The 23,750-nt window shown below is 42.3% G+C and overlaps 1 protein-coding gene across 2 annotated transcripts; it reads right to left on the reverse strand.

Moving 5' to 3' along the window:
- Positions 1-2,107: 2,107 nt before the first annotated feature.
- Positions 2,108-23,707, reverse strand: pklr (pyruvate kinase L/R). Of its 2 annotated transcripts, none has more exons than XM_085291969.1 (12): positions 23,572-23,707; positions 15,589-15,753; positions 14,906-14,997; positions 14,218-14,349; positions 12,515-12,701; positions 11,017-11,290; positions 10,108-10,258; positions 9,157-9,309; positions 8,877-9,043; positions 6,486-6,552; positions 2,555-2,669; positions 2,108-2,466 (listed from the first exon to the last, which is right to left on the reverse strand). In XM_085291969.1, the coding sequence occupies exons 2-12, from the start codon at positions 15,725-15,727 to the stop codon at positions 2,336-2,338; spliced, it is 1,608 nt and encodes a 535-aa protein (XP_085148095.1). In that variant the 5' UTR covers positions 15,728-15,753; positions 23,572-23,707; the 3' UTR covers positions 2,108-2,335. The 2 variants fall into 2 exon arrangements, with proteins under 2 accessions (XP_085148095.1, XP_085148094.1); XM_085291968.1 differs by lacking the exon at positions 23,572-23,707 and adding an exon at positions 21,659-21,893.
- Positions 23,708-23,750: the final 43 nt, after the last annotated feature.

Raw genomic sequence — 23,750 nt, forward strand, 5'->3', positions numbered from 1 at the left:
GAGATATGAAGGCTGATACATCATGAAATAGATCACAGGGTAGTTTACTGTAATATACTTTCCCCCCTTTAAGTATTTTAAATGTATTTAAGTACTCGACTACATTTTTCACAGCAAGATTTACTTTTATTCGTCAGCTGTTTATTGGTTATCCTTCTTAAGTAAGAGACTTTATAGTCGATCTGTCAGTATTCTAAGGTCAAGAAATATTGTGAATGCAGGGATTTTAAATGTAACAGAGTAGTTTATTTTTTATGTGTTGTTACGAATTGTGAACACATCTACATCCAAATTACACTCAGCAGGGAAAAGTATGTTCAGCTTAAGAACAGCTGTGAAGTACTTATGTAAACATCTAAAACTACAACATTTTTGAGGGAAAAATTACATTTGACAGCTATTTACTACTTAGTATAAAAAGGGCACCTATTATGTTCATTTACAATTGCTGTGATGGCTATTTTTATTCTTGGATTAACGAGTGGGAGGCTCAATACTCTGTACAGCAGATGAATAGTATCTGAAAGCCATGTCCTTAAGAAACAGGGGGGAAAATCCAGCAACGTCCCAATCTGCTAGGCCTTCAGTCAATCCATCTGCTGTTCACTGAAGTCTCATCAGAAAAGCTCTCAGTGCAAGGGTGGGTGTCAAGAAGCCATTCTTATTGAAGGGAAACAGGGAGAAAGGCTGTGGTGTGTCAAATTACACAAGAAGTGGACCGAAAATTAATGTCAGCAGGTATTGAATTGATGAATGGAATTGATGAATCACAATTTCAATATTTGGTTCTGATCATCACCACCATTATCAAAACTGATGGAATTATAGATGGAGAAAAGTACCATCACATATTGATCCACCATTCAATAACATCTGGAAAGAGTCTGATTGGAAGCGGCTTCAATATTTGGCATGACAATGATCCCAAACACACTGCCAATGTAGTAAAAGCACACATGACATCAGTTGTGGATCGGCCTCCCCAGACCCCGGACCTCACCATTAATTAAACCAGCGTGGGATCAGCTTGACAGAGAACAGAACAAAAGGCAGCCAACATCCAAAGAAGAGCTTTGAATGATCTTCAAGAAGCCTGGAGAAATATTCCTGAAGACTACTAAAATTGCAAGAAAGCTGCCTGAGAGAGTTCAGGCTTTGTTAAAGAATAAATTCGTTCAAACCAAATATTGAATATTTCAAGCTTGTTAGTATTATACAGATTCTTCTTTCCTTTATGTATTTTAAATCCATTGTTTGCACATTTTAATAAATAAATTATGTTAATAAATCTCTACACCTATTTCCCATTTCCGTAGCAAAATATAAAGAAGTGACATGTGGCTTTTGCACAATACTTTAAGAGGTCAAATTGGTGGTTTAAAAGATTAAATATAAATTTATCTGATATCTATACTTTTATTTCAGTTTTCTTTTGTTGTGGTATTGCTACTTTTACTTCAGCAGTTGACTTGAATAGATCTACATGTAGAATAAGTGAAAAACCTCACATCGTATTCCCGCAGGCTTATGGAAAACAGACTTTTGCAAATATAGACATAAAACTCTGTAAGTGCTCCAATTGTCCCAGAAAGATAAAACGCTATTAGACTAACCACAGAAATATTTACAGTGAGTCAGCCTCTGCAAAAGTGGCTATTAGTGGTAGAAAGAGAGAGAGAGAGAAATAAACTGCTGCAGGAGGATTCAATGCACATTAAAGCTCAAAAGGAAAAAAGGAGGAAGCAAGGATGTCACAAAATAAAGGATTATGAGACATGAGGAAGACCCACACAGGAACAGATATAATTACTTTCTGGGTGAGCAATATGCAGATGTGGCCATCTGGGTCATCTCAGTTGACAAAGGGGGTGTCAGCTCTGCATCATCGGCTGCTGCTCATAATAGCCAAAAAATTGCCGCTGCACAGAGATAAGCTTGGGACTCTGGGTAGGAATGAAAGTCTTATCTCCAAATTCTATAAAGAGCACCAATGTACTTCAACAATGGCAGCCACAGAGACAATACTTTCACTTTCAATATGAAAACAGGAGGCAGGACAGTTCAATTACAGAAGCCTGTGTCCTGACAAGAACTGGAGAACAACGTATTAAAGTTAAAGTCAAGTTTTATTTGAAGGGAGTCATGGGTACATTCATATGAGCGGTTGGTTATTAGACCAGGTGTTTCCGCATAATAACCTCAAATTTTAAGTAGAGTGTTTCTGCTGCTTTCGACAGAGGTTATTGCTTCGATTTTAGGGGTGGTTCTTTGGCTTTTTGGTGCATTAAAAGATTTTAAAGGCTCTCTTAATGAACCTCCAGCAACTCTGTTAGATTTAGAGTCCAGTGAGGTCATGTTGTTGCGGGACATTCACTGCCCTCATAATGTTGGTGTGACCAGACCCTGGGATCCAGCCTGTCATCACAATCACCATGTCGCCGGACTTGAAGAACCCTCTTGTTTTCCCTGTGGTGTTGGAGAGATAAGGGCATGTGAGTAATATGGCTTATATTATATAAGAACTGCAAGCGGGCTGAACAGAGCACAGACTGACCAATTTCCATGCCAAAGTTGACCCTGTTGTCCACATCATCAGCCCACACAGGAGCGGGCAGAGGGTGGAAGAGGGCAGGAAACACGCCTCGTAACAGCTGAGACTGACGGGTGACCTGACAAAGAGAAAAAAAAAGAATAGGTACATTATAAAATAACTGCAAGTTGCTTGGTGGTTATTGATTTTTATAGTCTGTCAGTCTGTTGATCCCCCGATATATTTACCAGTAAAAACAGGAATGCAAACAGACAATGTGACAAAGAGGAGTGTATAAATATACAATGAAGGCTAACTGGGAGACTGGGAACAAGAGAGGAAGAAAACAATCATACAGACAGGAAGTAAAACAGAAAACAACACAGCAAAGAAAAAAAACTATCAAAATCAAACACAAAATAATAAAATACACATATGGAGCCCGGAAGGCTCATATTGGACATACTGTGGTCTTTTCTAAAGTTAGCTATACATCAAAATAAGATTCCTGCAGGTATATCTGTTACGATTACTGTTGAGCAATTAAATGCATTATAATTAGATGGTGGAAATCCGAGCCTCCAACATCGCACGTGTGGTTGAATAGGATTTGGAAATCTGTCTGATTGAACAAATAACTTCAGAAAGACGTATTTATCAGGAGATGGAGACCTATTTTTACATTTAAAGAAGGAAGGGAGAGGACTATGAAAGTATGTCAGAATGAGGCAATTTTGTTTAAAATATGGTCATTGTTATATTCATTTTTTTGTGTATCCTTTTATTTTTCTTTTCTTTTAATTAATATTACTGAGAAAAATGAAACATGCCAATTTTGTACTCTGTCACCACAATTTTATTGATACTAAAAGATGACCTGTGATTGATCAAAAAGTGTGGACATCATAATAATGGACGTCAGGGGGAGCTGCCTTCATTTCAGTGACCAGCCATAGTGTGGGGTTATTACAGAGCATTCACATGTGCTCCATCAAATTTGACCCTGATTATTGCTTTGACATTATTGGAAACCATGATTCTTTTTTTAAAGACCGTGTAACCCACTTTGATCACTGGTCTTAGAACAAGAAAGTTCAATAAAACAGAAATACAGTCGGTAATAAATACTCCAGATTGGTGATACCAGTCTGACAACACTGTCACAATTTACCACGACAGACAGCAAAAGTGGACATCGCACACTAATCACTTTTGAAAACAGCGAGATATCATCATCTAAGCCAGACCTTCCCAAAGTGTGGGGCCCGCCCCCTAGGTGGGGCGCAGAGCCATTGCAGGGGGGGCGCGGCATGAAAAGGGGGAAAAAAAACAACCATGGGGCTCCCACACAAACGCAAAGCAGGAGATGAAGCATCGCTGAATATGCTTCCAAACCAACTTCATTCTAAGCCAAAGACTAGAAAATATGGTGAAGGATATCTTCTCTTTGGTTTCACCTGCACAAGTGCCGAGGTAGGTCTCCCCTGCAGAATTGGTCTTTCCTGTGTCGGGAGCACCGCTGGGCTCTCCAAATCACAGACAAACAGTATCCCTGAGGGAGCTGAGGGAGGTGAGAATAGAGCCGACGAGTTGAATCTGTTTTTCAATAGATTCGACACCACAGTGTCTGCTCCCACCCCCACAACCTCACCTGCAGTCAGCCTGGAATCCAGAGCCACACCACTGTGCCAGCCTCTCTCTTCACATGTTGCCTCCTGTGAGATTCCTGACACCCCTCCCCCACCCATCACCTTCACTCAATACCAGGTTGAGATGCAAATGAGGAGACTTCACTCAGGCAAGTCTGCTGGACCAGACGGAGTGAGTCCCCTTGTCCTCAAGGCCTGTGCCCCCCAGCTGTGTGGAGTCTTTCATAAACTGTTTATGCTGAGTCTGAGTCTGCAGAGGGTCCCGGTGATGTGGAAGACATCATGCCTCGTCCCTGTACCAAAGACGCCTCGTCCCAGTGGCCCCCAGGATTACAGGCCCGTGGCACTGACCTCCCACATCATGAAGACCCTGGAAAGGCTCATCCTGGACCAGCTGCGACCCATAGTAAGACCACATCTGGATCCCCTTCAGTTCGCTTATCAGCCTCGTCTCGGAACAGAGGACGCCATCATCTACCTGCTCAATCGTGTCTACACCCATCTGGACCAGCCGGCGAGCACTGTGAGGGTCATGTTTTTTGACTTTTCCAGTGCTTTCAACACCATCAGGCCGACCCTCCTGGGTGATAAGTTAGCAGCGATGCAGGTGGATGCTTCTCTGGTGTCCTGGATTGTTGATTACCTGACAGGAAGACCACAATATGTACGTCTCCCACAGTGTGTGTCTGACAAGGTGATTAGCAACACAGGGGCACCACAGGGGACTGTCCTCTCCCCCTTCCTCTTCACCCTCTACACCACAGACTTCAGCCACTGCACAGAGACCTGCCATCTTCAGAAGTTTTCTGATGACTCTGCGGTGGTTGGATGCATCAGCAGGGATGATGAGACAGAGTACCGGGCTGTGGTCGACTCCTTTGTCACGTGGTGTGAGCAGAATCATCTGCAGCTCAACGTGGCAAAGACCAAGGAACTGATCGTGGACTTCAGGAAGACCAGGAAACACTTGACCCCTGTTTCAATCCAGGGGGTCAGTGTTGACATTGTGGAGGACTATAAATACCTTGGAGTACACATTGACAATAAACTGGACTGGGCTAAAAACACCACAGCACTTTACAGGAAGGGCCAGAGTCGTCTCTATTTTTTGAGGCGACTGAGGTCCTTCAACATCTGCCAGAAAATGCTGAGGATTTTCTATGAGTCTGTGGTGGCCAGTGCGATCCTCTATGCTGTTGCATGCTGGGGGAGCAGGCTGAGGGTCGCAGATGCCAACAGACTTAATAAACTGATCCGTAAGGCCAGCAATGTTGTGGGGATGGAGCTGGACTCCCTCAAGGTGGTGTCGGAGAGGCGGATGCTGTCCAAGATAAAGACAATGTTGGATAACACCTCCCACCCACTCCATGACATGTTGGTCAGTCACAGGAGCTCGTTCAGTGAGAGACTGAGATTACCGAAAAGCACCACTGAACGACACAGGAAATCATTCCTGCCTGTGGCCATCTCCCTGTACAACGCATCCACTTAACACACTGTTTGCTGCTACAACTACACATGTTTCTTTTCCAAATATTTATTTATAAGTGACTTATGTATGTATGTATGTATATATATGTATATATTGTACTATTCTTAGTTAGCGTATTGTCTGTCTTGTCTTAATGTTGGTTTAAAATGGAGCACTGTAACAAAAAATAATTTCCCCCAGGGATCAATAAAGTATTCTGATTCTGATACTGATTCTGATATCCCACATTCTTGATTTTTAGTTCACAAACACTTGTTGTAATGACTAACTACTCCTGACATTTCGGAGATGTTAGCTCTTTATACAGTAAAGTTAATCTGACTATCTGCCATTGGCGCACAGCTGACGTGAAAAAAGGCACATACCTTTGACGTTGCAAGAACTCTGTATTCCTCGCCCACACGTAAACGCAAAAAATGAGTTTTAAAAAATCTCCGTTTTCGGCGATTCAAAACGCCGTTTACGTGTGGACGAAACCGCTGCATTTTCAAAAATACCCGTGTAGGTGCAGACGTAGCGTAAAAGAGTTAGTAGTTTATTTTCTTACTACCTGCAGATTACTTGTATTTGCTTAACTGTTTACTAAATGTTTGAGGTGTGAAATAAACCGCAATTGAGCAAAATATGGGTGTGTGTGGTTGGAGGATGTGTTTGTGCAGGGGGGGGGGTGCAAATATTTTTCTGTAAAACAAAAGGGGGCCCAGCGAAAAAAGTTTGGGAACCACTGATCTAAGCCACGTTTTCATGGTAAGACAAATGCACCAGGTGTCAGCACAAAAGTAATATTTCTTTTGGTTCATAGAACAGACTGTACCTGTGGGCTCCTGGTGACGGCAATGATCGGACAGCGAGGGCGGTACCTGGACAGGAGATGAGCTGACCTGCAGAGAAGAAGTGCAAAGTTAAGGATGGAAAATAAATTATCAGTGATGGCACGCATGAACAACACTTTCATACTGAGGGAAAAATGAAAGCAGCATCACTGCTCCTTAGCATAAGTCATACAGGACTCTTTTCTTCCAAATATAATAATAATAACTCGCTTTTTGTGATTAAAGCTGCTGTCTTCCATGATCCGTTATTAATCCCGCTTTCAAGGTCATTTAGACCGCTTCCTCTCAACATCTTAAAGTAAAATCGGCACTTACTCAGCAGCTTAACACCCAGAGCACAGTAGGATATCAACTAAACAGATACCTCTCCATTTGTTAGTTTCTTCACTCATTTATAGAAGCTTTTGCTTTTAAGACTGTCTGCTGTCTATGAATGTGAGAATCTTATGTGCTTACACTTTTGAAATATATTGCAGACATTACAGATAAACTATTTTCTAATCAGAATTAAATCTCACAGTTTTAATATCTGATATGTTATGGTTGTATGTTTACTTAGACATAATGGCTAAACTAATTGGAGATCATTCTAGTGTATTTTTATGCACATTTTGGTAACAGGAGGTACGTGTGTGTCCTCCTGTGTGCACATTTAATATATGTGAGACGGGAAATCTCACATATATTATATAAAGTACAAAATACACAAAAACAGTACAATGAAGCCCCATAAAACCCAGAAGATGCACAAGCAGCAAACATTACTGCAATATTCAGCCTGGACCTTTGGGATAAAAGAAGCTGCAAACTTTAAAGAGCCTGTGTTATATGTTTATTTGGAGAAGGACAAATAAACTTGTTTCTAGCATCTACAAGGACGAATACAGAAATTATTAATCCAAGTTCCTCTTTTCCAATCCAAGGTCACCGGAGTGCCGGAGCCTATCTCCTACACCCTGGATAAATCTCCAGTCTGTTGCAGGCCTCACAAAAATTACAGACACATTCGCACCTGCATACATCACTAACACGTGTGCAAGCACAGGGAGGTCCAGGCTGGATTCAAACCCCTTTTTACTATGAGGCAACAGCGATACCCACAGCACCACCATGCCGCCCAAACAATGATAATATATTTATGTTAATTATTTTCAAATGGTTTTCCAAGTGCCCACTCCGGGTCAGGGACGAGACCCTGCCCCAAGTGGATGAGTTTAAGTCTTGTTCATGAGTGATGGGAGAAGGGAGCGGGAGATCGACAGACGGATTGGTGCAGTGGCTGCAGTGATGCGGACGCTGTACCGGTCTGTTGTGGTGAAGAGAGAGCTGAGCGTAAAAGCGAAGCTCTCAATTTACCGGTCAATCTATGCCCCTACCCTCACCTATGGCCACGAGCTGTGGGTAGTGACCGAAAGAACGAGATCGCGGATACAAGCGGCGGAAATGGGTTTCCTCCGAAGGGTGGCTGGCCTCTCCCTTAGAGATAGGGTGTGAAGTTCGGCCATCCGGGAGGGGCTCATAGTAGAGCAGCTGCTGCTCCACATCGAAAGGAGCCAGTTGAGGTGGTTCGGGCATCTGACAAGGATGCCCCCTGGGCGCCCCCTGGGCAAGGTTTTCCGGGCATGTCCCACCGGGAGGAGGCCCCGGGGCAGACCCAGGACACGCTGGAGAGATTATATCTCTCGGCTGGCCTGGGAACGCCTTGGTGTTCCCCCGGATAAGCTGGAGGAGGTGGCTGGGGAGAAGGAGGTCTGGGCTTCTCTGCTTAGGCTGCTTCCCCCGCGACCCGGCCCCAGATAAGCGGAAGAAAATGGATGGATAGTTTTCCAAATCTAATCAGGCTTTTTAGTTACTTGTGCTAAATATGCTAGCTCTTAGCTTAGCGCTGCAACAGAACTGGAGAGAGAACAACATGGCAGCAAACTCCACCTACCGGCATCTTTCTATTAAACTAACAGGCCACAGCTATAGTCCCGGTAGATCAGCTGATCTCAGTGTCAGGCAACTTTCACACAGACCTCACACAGAGCATCTTATTTAAGTTCCCTAAACATGACCATAGCTTCTTTACATCTGCAAGCTACTTTGCAACCCTCCTCTACCACAGCTTCTCCTTCCATGCCATTTCTGACTTAATCAATGTAATATCTGTTGATGGTTCTTGCTGCTGTTCTTCTGAAACAAACGTAAGATTCTCTTGACTTTAGCGGTTCTGACTGATTTACTGGTTTTTTTTGGTAGGAAACCCTCATCAAACAACAATAAAACTTTGTCTTATGCTATATCGTGACAGTCAGGTGAACTGTCACGATATAGCATATAGCACTGCTAGTTCTGACACATTTATCATGAATGTTAGCTGATATACTCACCTGCCAGTGGTCGTGAGGACTATAATCGCCCCGGCACAGCATTTGAACGAAGACTCCACTGCTCCGATCGCCGTGACCTCCGTGGGGTCAGAGGAGAGAGGAGTGAGGCGGCGCAACTCCTCAAAAAGCTGCTGGTGGAAAATGGCTGCTTCTGCCTCCCTACAGATCTGAGATAGAGCGACAGAGACAGGGAGAGGGACAGACAGAGGGTTAGAGCATTATCAGAGGGCACTAAGTCAGACGCAACCGAACGACACCATGTGCACACAGAAACACACACCGAATGCATCATTGCAACTGACTCCACAGGAAACAGTCCCTTGGCGGTTTCTCCAGATAGCATTACACAGTCAGCTCCATCCAGCACGGCATTGGCAACGTCACTGCCCTCTGCTCTAGTTGGCCGTCGGTGGGTCACCATGCTCTCAAGCATCTGCAAATGCACAAAAACACACAAAGACACACATACAATACATTTCAGCTATAACCAAAACGTCTCTATAAGGTACTATAAATGGATTTCACCAATGAGTCCATCAAAAATAAGCCACTCGGAGTCTTTGTATGTCAATTTTTGTTCATTTTGACAAAGTGATATGGGCGAGCATGAAGACAGGAGGTAATGGCTTTGTGGATGGAAGAGATAGGAGTAATAAGAGATCATTTAGACTGAGGCAGACGAGTGCGAGTTAGAGAAATCGTTATTGGTATGCTGGAGACTCAGTGTTATGAGTCAATAAGCGAGGCAGACAGTTGGAAAATGAGCTTGCAGCATAGCCTGTGAGACTGCATTTTTAGTTAAGAAGCTCCGACTAATGCTGATTAGTGCATGTGTGTGGGTGTTGTTTGTGGGCTCAGGTCTCGAGTAGCAAACCTGCTATAACGCTGTCACTCCGAGTCAAGAGCTGTAGCATAAACAAAGTACAGCACTGTGACTCAACATGGCTGCGGGAGTGTTGCACGCATGTGTGTGTGTGTGCATGTGTGTAAAAGCAGAGGGGTGTGAAAGAGAGAGAATGTGTGCATCTCTGAAAATGAATTCACTGGACAAGTGACATTATGCACGAGTGTAAGGTTAATGTGTAGTTGGACCCGTTTGACATTCGGCTGGCTGAAACTGCAGTTAAAAGTCTTAATCTCAATATTTCTTCTTTTTCTGTGATTTTTTTTCTGTGTGTGTGTGTGTGTGTGTGTGTGTGTGTGTGTGTGTGTGTGTGTGTTCATCTCTGACCTGTGTGGCACAGATGACAGGCTTCCCAGCAGAGTTGCATCTCCCAATCATCATCTTCTGGGCAATGAAGACTTTTTCCGCAGGGATCTCGATCCCCAGGTCGCCTCTGGCAACCATCACGCCATCGCTCTCAGCCAGGATTTCCTCAAAACTGACAGACAGGTTAGAGGAAGGAGTGAGTGTTTGGGCTCAAGAAGAGAGAGTTGGAAAAAGAGCACAAAAGGAGGAATAAGGAAGATTCTACACGTTATCTAAAAACTAGGTCTTCCAATTCAGATTTTTTTTTTGTCATGCTGCTTTTAGATCTTCAAAAGATATCGAGGATAGCGTAAAATTTTGATTTAAATCCTAAATGATCTGGATGAAATCCAAACTCCTATATGAGCAAAGAACAAAGAGACTGAAAGGAAAAGCAGGAAGCTGTGATGCTGATGTAGATTTAAAAGGGAAAAACACAGCTGCAGGACATCCAAACAGGACGTTTAACACCAAATATTCACAAAGAGCTTAACTACTGTTAAGAATTCATCTTTATTATCTAATGTCTTTCTATTAAAACTGCAGTTAAACACTGTCAGCAGCCGGGGAGCAGCAGGACAAAGCATGAGATAAGTAATGGAGGTAAGAAGGCAGGGAAATAAATTATGTCAGGTATATTAATTGGCTGCAATAACTCACATGGACAGCCACAGAGACCGCTTATCATAGATGTGTAAAATCTAAAGTTGACATATGTTTCTCCTTCACTGACAGCTGGCTGTCCACAGGAGCGACAGATCACATCAGCGGTGGATTTAAAAGACCTGTCAAAGTCTCGTTGTGGAAGACTCATGCCGTCAGTGCCTGTTTGGCTAAAAATAACTCTGCAGAAATGGCATTAATTGGAAATTGGATTTTTCCAGGACTCACTTTTGAACTCCTTGCCGGCTTTCCACCTTGCTGATCACTTTAATATCTCGACCATGCGCCCCAAGAGCGCGACGCACATCCTTGACATCCTGGGCTGAACGGATGAAGCTGGCGAACACCATATCAACACCCTGAGCCACGCCGAACCTCAGGTCAGCCTCGTCCCGCGGGCTGACCGACTGCATGCCGATTAGGTCGCAGCCGGGAAGGTTTACGCCTTTACGACTGCAGAGCATCCCGCCTGATTCCACCACCGTGTCCACCCAGTCCGAACCTGACAAGAAAAATGTTGGAGATGCAGGGACTCACAAAGGAGTGGTGCATTGATACTATAAAAACATTCAATAATACAACCAAAAATCAGAGCATGGGAAATTGCACAATTGTTGGATAATAAGGAAAATACATTAGAAGTAATATATAATAATGGAACTCAAGAATCCATAGAAAGATTTAAAGTTATACGTGGATGCAGGGATGAAGGTTTATAGGCCTGTGGACATGTTTGTATCAGTACACTGGCCTGAAAAGTTGCACTCAGTGCATGAGATATATGAGAATGAGCTATAGAAGAATGCACATAAAACTGAAAAACCACCTCGCAGATAGAAAATGACAAATGTTCACATAATTGAAGACAAAGAAAGCCTTTGGACCGTGGGAGGATAAAGGAGCCTGAGGTGAAAATCCAAACAGGCCCAGGAAGAGCAGAGGGAGATAAACACACAAGACTGTGTTGATACTGTTTTGTTGACCTTTATTTTGGTAAAATTTGATTTGGATCCAAATTTATAGTTGATGGTGGAGAAAAATTGTGGGCTGTGAGTAGGGGGATCAGATCCCAAAAAAGGTAGTCAAATATATTATAACGTATTATTTACATAATATCTGAATGGAACTTTTCCATCTCTCTTGCTAAATAAATATTTGAGCTGCTCTTCTGTCTTGTCCTTGGCAACAGCAGGGACGGATCCATAAATTGGCAAATTTTTCTGACAATTTTTATATTTTTATCAAATTACGACCACACATACTGTGTCCCTTCACACCATAGTTTCTCTTGCGCATTTAAAAAAAAAAAACAGACAAGGTTTTGAAGGAATTTATGGTGAGCAAATAATCACCAATTCAGAATCTGAACTCCTTCTCTGTTTCTTAGTTGAATAATAGCTTGTAATGCATATCTGAATGGTTTTAGGGTGTCACATAGATGGTCTTTCACCTTTTGAATATAAAATAAGATCATCATTTTATTCTAATTACACATTTGCATGAAATTCATTATCAGCGTACGAATTCTGGCTTTATGTCCAAGCGTGTCCTCAAGCGTCCCAGGGACTGTTGCCAAATTTAAAGAAATAAATGTGTTCGAGTGACAGAGAGACAAATTGAAAACATAGTGCCTCTGGACACAGCTGTCACTGCAGATGTTTCTACAACGGCAATAAGACAGACATGTTTTATGTAGGTTTGCTAAAGTCTGTGTAATGCACATTACCTATATCTAATACTCGGAGTCCAATGAGGCCATCATCAATGTAGATCTTTCCATCCTTCTTGAGAACTTTGGGCAGGTTGGGATAGTCCACCCAGATTATCTTTCCATCTGTCTTGTCTTTGTCACTCTCTGCTGTCACCACGCGCACATTGTTGCCCTTCACCAGCTCCACCTCTTCTTCCACTTTCTGTCGAAACAGATACGAAACACAAAAACCTCCAATTACTGCTCTTGTTGTAAGCAAACATACAGTAGTATTGTCATTTCCAGCAACTGAATTTTCTTAGACACAAGATCTCTGAGTGCTGCTGCAGAAAATCAAAAAAACTGACTGCGTTTGAACCGTGATGAAATCCGTGACTGGTTGATTAAAAGGCGTGCTGTGTTACAAAACGCCGGTGTGTTTTGTAGTGTTTATAATGAGTAGTTCTAGTACCTTATCTGAGAGGGTTTGAGTGGCAGCAATGATGAAAACACAAGAGACTTTGTACTGTACAGGCATGAAACTTTAAAAGGAACACACTGGCTGCTTTGTGCAAAGCATTTGGTATTTACTGATGACGTAACAATTATATTTCCAAATATTTGAGAAGGCAGCACACTTGATGTAAGACAACGACGGACAGAATTAGAAATGAGTACATCGGAGGGACAGCTCAGATCGAGCAGTTTGGAGACAAAGTTAGAGAGACAAGTCTGAGATATTTTGGAAAATTGCAGAGGAAGGATAGTAGAAATACTGGGTGAAGGATTTTGAATATCTTGTGCTCAGGAAGGTGAAAACAGGAAGAACACATAAAAGGTTCATGGATGTAGAGAAGGAGGACGTGCAGGTGGCCGATATGACAGAGGAGGACAGTAGGGATACGGTGAGATGGATGCAGATGGGAGTAGGGAGTAGCCAAAAGAAGATGTTATGTCAAAAAGACAAGAATGGGATTCAAACATAGCATAAGTTTAAAAATTAACAGAATAATCCAAAAATATTTTGCACATTTCTACAAAAAACAAGCAGTCAAAAGTATACATCTCAATGAATAATTCCTAACATGTGTTGAATGTTTTAACATGTTGTTGATGTCCACGCCTGCTATAAATGGCCAAATATAGCATCCACCATCTTCTTAACCACTTATCCAGGTAGGTTTGCAGGAGCACTGAAGGATATCCCAGCTAACATACAACGTGGGTAGTCATTATTATATATAATAATGATTGACTGATTTATTGGTTGATTGATTGGTTGCCATTACATATATTCACCTACATATATAATTTTGTATGCTGTAAATATCTTGTCTGTTAAAAATATAAATGTTTAGTAAAAATAGAGTTATATTTAGCATGTGTTTAGTAACTCAAGTGCACCTTTCAATTAGTCTACCCAGACTCAGATCAAATGCCATGCAGAGTATTTCTGAAGCTAATCAACACACAAGGAGGTTTCCTGCAGCCTGGAGTTATTTGTTCAGCAAAGCAGACAGCAGGCAACAGCAACACAACCAACAACACAATAAGATGATGATGAAAAGGCAGATGAGCACACGCCTACAGCTGTTGTTTTTCCAGGAAAAGTAGCAACCTGTAACAAATGATGTGCTGCACCAAGGAATGGGCTTATTTTCTGCACCTCTTACACCTGACTGCATGTGACTGTTTGATTAGGTTTAGACTGTTTGATAGATGAAGCAAAGCATGCTCACCCCTTTAACTAATCCGGTGCGGATCTCTGGGCCCTTCGTATCCAAAGCGATGGCAACCGGTCGATAGTACAACGGGTCAGAGGTTATCGTCTCCACCGCCTCTCTGATGTTCTTGATGGTTTCACCGTGATACTGAAAGACACAGACAGGGAATCAATACCTGGCTGAGTGGAGAACCGAGGCGTGTGAACACAAATGCGCCACAACATTAAAACCAATAGCCAGTGAAATGATTCACATGGATCATCATCTGTTATCTGTGATGGGTGCTGGCATTTATGTGGCTGTTACTTCATCACAAGCCATGGATGTACCCACTCCCATCCACACATCCCAACTGCACAGGAGCAGCTCAGGGAACACAAGAAACAAAGACTGCAAGGTCTTCCAACTCCCCAGATTACAGTCTGATAGATGCTAAAGCAGCAAGTTGAGGTTAGTATCTTGCTGTAGGATATTCGGCATGTAGCCAGGGATCAAACCACCAACCTTCTGATTAGTAGATGATCTGTTCTACCTCCTGAGCCACAGCCACTCCACAGTGGGTGGCAGATACCACAAAACACCTCCAGATGTTCTTTCTTTACGCCCCTGATTGGTCAAAGGTGTTTTGGTGTCGTGAATAAACAGGCAACATTAACCAGGCGGTTTTAATGTTGTGGCTGATCAGCATGTGTGCCGTACGTACTTCATGTGATCCATGAGAGAAGTTAAGACGAGCGATATTCATTCCAGCCTTGACCATCTCCTGAAGTTTGGGGATCGATCGAGATGCCGGACCTGAAAGGAAAAAAGAGAGTGAATAAAAGAAAAGCAGTTTCAATAATCAAATGTTCATTCATTTGATGTAGGCCCCAAAAACAGAATTTTATTTGTTTTCCATAAAAGGATCTTTAGGTTTTAAACAGCCACAATAAAATTACATTTTGGCTATTTTTTGTGTATTTCCTGATATTTTATTAATAGCCTTATTCATGGTATAATTTGTTAATGATAGAAATTTTTGTTAGCTACAGGCAGACATTAAAATGAACTGTTTGCTTGCCTGTTACTTTATCCCTTTAATGAAAACCCTTCAGGGAGTGATAAACAAACCCATGTCCTCGCGAGGAATCAAAACATCATCTGGAAAGCCAGAGCCAGAGCCAGATGACTTAGGAGCCGTTTGTATAGTGTATTTCCTTCTAATTGTTTTTCATCTTTTTCTGGACAGCAAAAGCTTCAAACTACATCAGCCAAAAAGCCTTGCCAACAAGCTAAAGACCACCCACCCCCTCCAGACGCTGGCTTTCTGACACGGAGCCAACGATGACACATAACAGTTGTCAGACAACAAACTTGAAACTGAGACTCACTGTCTGTCACACTCACCGATGGTGCAGATTATGCTGGTGTTGCGCGCTGTGATTGGCTCCTGGTTGATGTCCAGGAGACAGAGATGCTCCAGGAAGGTGTCAGCCATACTGGCATCAAGCTGCTGGCGTTGGATGAAAGAGTCCGGCAGTGTCATCACATCGGAGTAGCGCCTGATGCGAGCTATAATGACAGAGAAACGCTGTCAGTGGGATGAAGTTGAGTCATGAAGCTCTACTGCCAACTGCACCTGTGAAAACCAAATGAACCGAACACTTCCGACCGAACGAAGCGCACAATTTCAGTTTCAATAGCAAAAAGGAACAACACAGAATATGCTAACATTAAGAGATAAAACACAACACATACAGACCTGACATTAACTGCCACCAGCAGGGGTCACAAAGGTTTAGATGCTGGTATATTCAGCCGACTTATGAGTCACTACTGCGAAAACTATACACAGCTGCTCTGCTGATACGCTATACTTTACAAGCAGAAAAGTGGCATTTGAAAACAGAGACGACGACTGATAATATGGAGGCAATATAAAGGTTTTTATGCTGACATTTGAAGCTGGAAGCAACCGTTTAATTTAAGGCTGGTTGTTTTTCATGGACCAGGAAGGAAGAGACACACACACACACACACACACACACACACACACACACACACACACACACTCTCTATTGGATACAGTATTTACAGTCACTGGGACTGAAAGGAGCCAAGGTTACATTTCTGTTGTTACCCGCTCTGTCAGCTTGTGAAGCACAATAAAAACAAATCCTCCAGAAGCAAAAGACAAAGGAGTGGATGGATGAGCAAAAACCACATACCAGCAATAACGACTGTCACCACCGTAATGGTAATCGGTTGAACTATAAAGCTGTTATGGCAAACATCAGCATTCTTGTGCACCCCCGTACATTTGATGAAATGTTCAATGTTTACTCTTACTTAAGCTCTGCTTTTGAAGTATCTGTCAGTCTGACAGCTGCTGCTGCTAGAAATGAAACTGCAAGAGTCAAGAGAGCGAACCAGACCAGTAAAGTTATGGGCATTAAAATCAATTCAACCAGCTGAAAATCTAAAGCAGTCCTTTATAGATCTGAGGTAAACCAGAGAACTTGGCTCATAATTCTACAGTTTCATAATGATGAGTGCAACCTTTCATTTGATCTGTTGATGCTATAACATCTCGATTATATCAATTTTAAAAGAAAGCTCTGATTTTGTAGATATCAGCGTATCTGGAGCCAACCCCAGCCCCCTCTCAAGCCTTTCCCAAACCACAGCCTCAATTCATGCTCAAGCCATCTGCCATTATCTACTAGATATGCTGTTCAACCTATATGTAAGTAGGATGTTGTCCCAGCTAGTGAATTACTTTTTAATTGTTTGTGGTGGGTCGTCTACCAATCGGAAGGTCGGTTGATCGATCCCCAGCTTTCACAGTCTATATGTGGAAGTATCCTTAAGCAAGCTACTGAACCTCGAGTTTCCCCCAATCTAGGCTTATGTGTGTGTGTGAATGTTAGATAAAAGTACAAAGTAAAAGATGCTGTGTGAATGTATGTGTGACTGGGTGAATGAGACTGGTAATAAGTGCTCAGACTAAGTAGAAGGTTTCTATATAAGTAGCAGTCCATATACCAATAATCTACGCAGTTTGAGCCATGTGCTACTCACACTGGGAAAATACCAGTAGGTAAAGCCTTTCAGCACCTTATCCCAGTGACTCCACAGCCACCAGTCTCTATGGCATCACTGAGCATCAACCTCGAGGGCTGAACAATGAACTCAAAGCTCAAGTGTCTAATCCTGCAACTCATAAAAGAGCCGCTTGAATCTGGCTACAAAAGCACATCAATCTCCATTTCCCACTTAAAGTGGGCTGGGGCCATCCTGAACTGCGTTCTGACACCTTCGATCCAGTGAGCAATTAAATCTGATTGGCAGTTTAATGCAAACTACTGTCGAGCTTCAGCTCATCCCTCAGAGACAGTTAAATTACTAAATGGGGCCACCTGCACACCGCCTTCTCATCTCTGTCATGAATCCATGCATGTAGTTTATAACATGGCCACAGTAAGGGAAGCAAGCATAAATGGATGAATTTTTAAAGTAGGCAAATTAGAAAGATGAAGAGAGCTATTAGAAAGAAAGGACAGGATGGGAAGACAAGAGATTATTTTCAAAGGTAAAGACTGCTCAGCAAGTGAGTGGAAACTTCCAGCTTACATGCAGTATCCCCGCTCTTGTTAGAATTTTTTTTTAACCAAGCAGAGGATCTGCTGAATTCGCCTGGTTATTTCATATAGAGTAAGATCTATGACAACAAATACATGATAATCATTCCATGTTTTTCAGAGGTGATGCAGGACATTAAGTGCAGGTTAAACTGGGAAGTCTGCAATACTGTGGCTCAGTTAACTGTGATGGACCATGTTAGATTGGTACAAGACAGACTGTGGTATCCATGGTCACAGCTAGTTAGTCATGTTAGGTCATGGGTTGCAGCAGAGAGAGAGAGATGGTGCTGAAAGAATTTTGAATTGAACCCTATGAGAGAGCTCTGAAAAAATGATAGCAGAAGTATAACTTTCATAAGAGCAAGGTTTTAAACCCTTATTCGTGGGCAGCAATTGGGTGAATGTTTAAATTTTATTATTCAGATTTAACTGGATATTTTATACTTTATGGTATGAGATACCAGTGCTAAAAATAGAAGAACACACAGTGGATCGCCCAGAGTTCCGACGGCAAAATTATCAAAGCAGTGAGGGGTCATTCTGACAGACAGCAGAACAAAAAGCAGCCAACATCCAAAGAAGAGCTTTGAAGGTCCTTCAAGAAGCCTGAAGAATTATTTCGTTACTACTTAAAGAAATTACAAGAAAGGTTGCCTAGGGTAGCTCAGGCTGTGTTGAAGAATAAAGAAGGTCATACCAAATATTGACTTTCAATTGTGTGACACTTATACGCTGGACCTTGCTAACCAACAAAAAACAAACAAAACAAAACAAGGCAAAAGCCATAGCACCAAACTAAAGGCTTAAAAACAGGACTTTCTGAACACATGGGTGGCTACCTTCATCTTTTATAAACAGTTTATAGGCTGCGCCAACTGAGAGTATTATACAGGGAATGGAGCCCATTTCTTTCATTCAGAGCATTGTGGTACCTGACTAAGAGCTTTGCGCCAGTACAATGGAATCCATTTTAAAGGATGTCACAATCAGTCGAGCTTGCAATTTCGGCCATCACAGAGACTAAAGAGCGTGAGGATGAGAGGTGAGTCCGACATAAGGTTTGTGTGAAAAGGTGAGGACAAAGACGGGAAAGAAGACAAGAGAAAGAACAGTGCACACATCACAGAAGAGCCACATTTTACAAGGTTGTTTTGCAACTGTCTAAAGGTTGTTTGCTGTTTTTTTAAATAGTATGCGTCAGTTATCAGTTTAAGGACTATGCCGTGAATGGACAAACAGAAACATGCAAGGACATAGTTTGCACTCTGCAAAGGAAATTCCCTGGTAAAACCAGTGAATGGCGGTTTTGTAGAATAATGTGAACTTGCAAAACTCGTCTATCCTGTAGATTCAGTGTCTGTCTGCGTTTTCTATTTCTCTCCTCTCCACCTCCCTGTGACCCAGTTCTGCCGCACTGCTGCACACATCATTACGTGTCCCACTGAGATCCTCTCCAGACACGTCCCAGAGAGTACACATGGAAACACACACATGCAATACATCCACCTGCAAACATCCAGACAAATGTACACACACGCAGGCACCTGTTACTGGAAGGCTGACTATAAATAGACATTAGGTCAAAGACACTAAACTTGAAAAGTATCAGTCAACACTGAGGCTTCATGACTGATTAAAACCAGTTATGGGTGTAACCCCAGTATACCAGGAATGAGCTGCACTTGGTCACATTTTCGGAGTGTTTGTGCAATCGATCAGTGAACCCACGGTAAGAGTGCAGCTATTTATCCAACTGCGGCTGCACTGAAGTTCAAAGGCATTTGACATCTGACTGTTATGCAAGTGAAAAAGGACATAATGCAAAAACGTGACACTGCACAATCAATGATATTACAAAAAAGGGATTATTTAGTATTTTTCCATCAAGATACAGGTTATCAATCACACGCAACATGTCTTGCCAGTTCATATTAAACACTAATCCATAGTGCTAGTACCAAGTTGGACATCGCATGCACTGACAAAGGTACTGGGAACATTCCAATGTTGCAGATTTGTCCTCATCTGCCTCAGCTCAAAGGTGCTCTATTGGATTGAGATCTGGTGACTATGAAAGCACTTGGAGCACACTGAAGTCCTTGTCATGTTCAAAAAACCGATTTGAGACAACTTCAGCTTTGTGGCTAGGTAGGCTGTGGTGTTTAAACAATGCTCAGCTGGTACTAAGAAGCCCGAAGTGTGCAAGAAAATATCCCCACACCGTTATACCAACAGCAGTCTGAACCATTGCTACAAGGCAGGATGGACCCATGTTTTCACGCTGTTATTGCCAAATCTGACATTAACATCTGAATATTGAAGCAGAAGAGCGTCAGAGGAGAGAGACTCATCACATCAAAAAGATTGATTGCAATGTTTGTTTCCAATCTTCTACAGGCCAATTTTGGTGAGTCAGTGTGAACTGTAGCATCGGTTTCCTGTTCTTTGCTGACAGGAGTGGCTCTCAGTGTGGTCTTCTGCCACTTCAAGATACCACTTTCAAGGCTCTCTTCTCCATTCTGATGCTGAGGTTGAACTTCAGCAGGCCTCACTCCTTGGTGGCTGCTTATTGGGGCCTGGAGCCTGGGGCTCGCTCGGGCCACTTTGGGGGTGGGGTGCCCTCGGCCTCTCGGCCTGGGGCTCGGTCACTCAGTCACAGCTGGCTGCCGGCGGAGCTCACAGGCGCGTCACTGCAACCCCCCCCCCCTGGCTTCTGCTCCACGGCTGCTGAGCGACCCCTCATCTGGGACTCTCCTCAGCTCTTTCTGGGACAGTGGCGCAGCTGCCTCTCTGTTAGTCTTCCTTGGTCTCTTGTGTTCTGAGGGCCTCTGGATGTCTGGAGTCTTGATCTCCTCCATACCTGCTTCATGCTCTGGTGGGCGGGGCTGTGGCTCCCCACACACTCTAGCAGATCATTACATGAAGGAACCTACAAGCGCGTCCATGCTAACAGGTGTACACACGGGTGCTCACACACACAAACTACACCCTTTTTGGCTCCTACCTTAAAGCACACTGTGCGCTGTCGATATTACGTGCTTCACAATAATGTTTAATATTTAGTATTTACTGTTATATTCCCATAGATCATCGTGATGTTGTTTATTGTATTGCTCTCATTTTCTTCTGCTTGTTTTCTTTTTTCTTTCTCAACAGGTGATCCAGGTGATTGATATATGTATTTTTTTTGTCTGCTTATTTAGTTGTTTTTTGTTTTTTTGCCCTTTATCCTCGTCCCTCTTCTCCGCTGTTTTTTCCCCCTCTTCCTTTCTCACTTTTCTTTTCCTCATTCAAGTCTGTCCCGTATCTAGCAAGTGAAAATAAAAAATAAATAAAATAAACAATAAAAGGTGAATCAAATAGACCATTACGGCAAGGCTGGGATGGTCAATTTGGTAAAGTAAATCCGTTGGGCATCTTTCTTCGCCTTTAGACAATAATTCTGATGGCAAAAGAACCAAACGGGACAGGCAAAAAAAAAAGAAGAAAAAAAAAGAACTTCAGCAGGCCAACTTGATCTTGTCTAAATTTATCTCTATCTGCTGAAATAGCTCAGTTGGAAAAGCGTTAGATGGAAGATCTAAAGATCCCCGGTTTCAGCAATTAGGAGTTACCCTTAAGCTTTTCTCCCCCCAAGATTAATAAGTTAATGTGTTTCTAAATGTACTAAATTGTTGTCATGTGGTTGGCTGATTTGATTATTGCAGTGCAAAAGTGAGAAGTTGAGCAAGTGTTCCTAATAAAATAGCTACAAGTGTAAAACATTCAATACATTTTCATTAAAATAAATAAAATCAAGCTAAACCTGTATGAGAATATATGAATGTGCTTACCCATGTTGAGCAACCCTTCCATTATAGATCCAAACCTACTGTTTCACTGTCCGATTCTTTCTCCAGTCTACTTTTGTTTTAGGTTCTCTTGGATTTTGTTGTGTAATTTATTTTCTCCCAATTTCTCAATCCAATTCCTCTGTCTTTGTCCTTTACAGCGCTAATGTTATTGACTGGTCTTGTGTCACCTGAACAAGCCTGTTCATGTCTCTTTCATTCATCTTTCTTTCGCCCCTCTGCTGCCCCCTCATCTATCTCTCCTCCCACTCACACCATCTGGACTGGGTCCACACAGCATGCAACAGTTGCATGATTGGGCTGAGTTAGCATAAGAGAGCCAATCTGACCTGGCTACAAATGATGCTAAAAATGGAAAATCTTTGCCAGACTGGTAAGCCGACAGAGTACACTACAGTACAAAAGGACACCGGTGTCCTGCACCGTTGCAAATTATATAACCCTAACCTTGACCTCAGAATGTGAACTCCAAGCCAAACATATTTACTCATGCTATTATGTATTTGTATAAATTGTCAATGTATTATTAGTAGAAAATAACCAACAATAACTTCTCACTTATAAAGGAAAAGAACTAAATACATGCTTCACTGTAGTTCTTCCAATGGTTTTAGTTTGCTGTAAACAAATTATCTTCAACATTTTTGGAACATTTGAGAACAAATAATTATGCTTAACAAGTAGGTCAGTAAAGAAAACAGTTATCAGTTGCAGCTGAAGTTGTATAACCTGAACTTATAATCTGAACATTTCCAAGAACACCACTTTAACATTATTTCAGTGCGTCAGCACCATGAAGACTTTGCTGGAGATCCAGGAGGTCCCAGGATAACTGGTCACTTTTACATTGCACAGACCCCGTAGCTATAGTTACAGAGTTAAAAGGAAAAACGCTACACCAAGCAACATCATCCCAACTGTTTAATTTTATTAATACTAGATTCTGTTTTCTGATGGAATTAAACAAGAAACCAAAATAAGAAAAAAAGTTTACAGCTGGAGTAGAATAAACACCATCCACAATCTGGCATTCCTAATTTATTTCTTAATAATTCCCTATAGCTGATCTGTTGGGAGCAATAACATAATTAAATAATTATCAGCACACGACGTATAAAGCTTTTGCAAAGAAATCTCTCAGAGTAGATATTGGGCCTCTTCTTGCTTCTCGCATGCTTAAATGGATGTAAATGTTATTCCCTCTTTCATAGTGTTTATTCACAACAGCAGCTATTAGAAATCAGTAGGACTGATAAGAGGTGTTATTGAAGACTAAGACTTTGAAAAATGAGGTTACACGTAGAGGCGACGTGGCTTGTAGTTAAGGAGCACTTTGCGTCTGCGCGGAGCCTCACTTTGCAGAGCTGAGTCCGCGCATAGAGTGGACTGGTGGGTGTAAATCGTTAGCCAAAGGACAAACAGCACTTTGGTCCTGAGTTGACTGTTTAAAATCTAACCCTGCAGCCATCTAACGTGCAAAGCACACACCTCCGTAACATCTACTAATGCTACGCTTGCAGTAATTATCAGACGGGGTAAAGGTCGATTTTACGCATTGGCACCAAAGTGCAACTTAAATTTGCAATATGAACTGAATACTCGAACAGCATTGTTCGAGTATCAAAACATCCCCCCACGTGGCTCCTGCATTGAGTTCTTTTTAAACTTGATCGTGAGTTGCAGGAAAAAAGAGGAATACACAAAGCGATCAATACCCGCCGCAGCGACGGAAATAATCTGCAAGATTTTTTTTTAGCTACAAAACAAAGAGAAACAATCATGAGAGGTGGATACAGGAGCGAGCCCCGATAAGCAGAATTAAGTATTTACTTGGCCCAAACAGCGTATTTTCATTACGATGAGAAGTTGCAATGTTTAGAAGAGAAGTAACGAACCTCTCGGATCTCTCCTCGAGCATGTAACAAGTGCTGGGTGAACAGGGGCAGGGTACAAAAGTAAATGAATGGGCAGGTGTGAGCTTTACTGCCACCTGATGGATATATGTTAATGCTGCACCTGTGGGTGCTGCCTTTGTCACGACGAAAACAATAACAACAGTGGATAAAATTCATCT

Source organism: Mchenga conophoros, linkage group LG11, assembly GCF_057382185.1.
Source record: "Mchenga conophoros isolate Kocher_MC1m ecotype Shallow Benthic linkage group LG11, M_conophoros_male_GT1.1, whole genome shotgun sequence".
NCBI classification, from domain to species: domain Eukaryota; kingdom Metazoa; phylum Chordata; class Actinopteri; order Cichliformes; family Cichlidae; genus Mchenga; species Mchenga conophoros.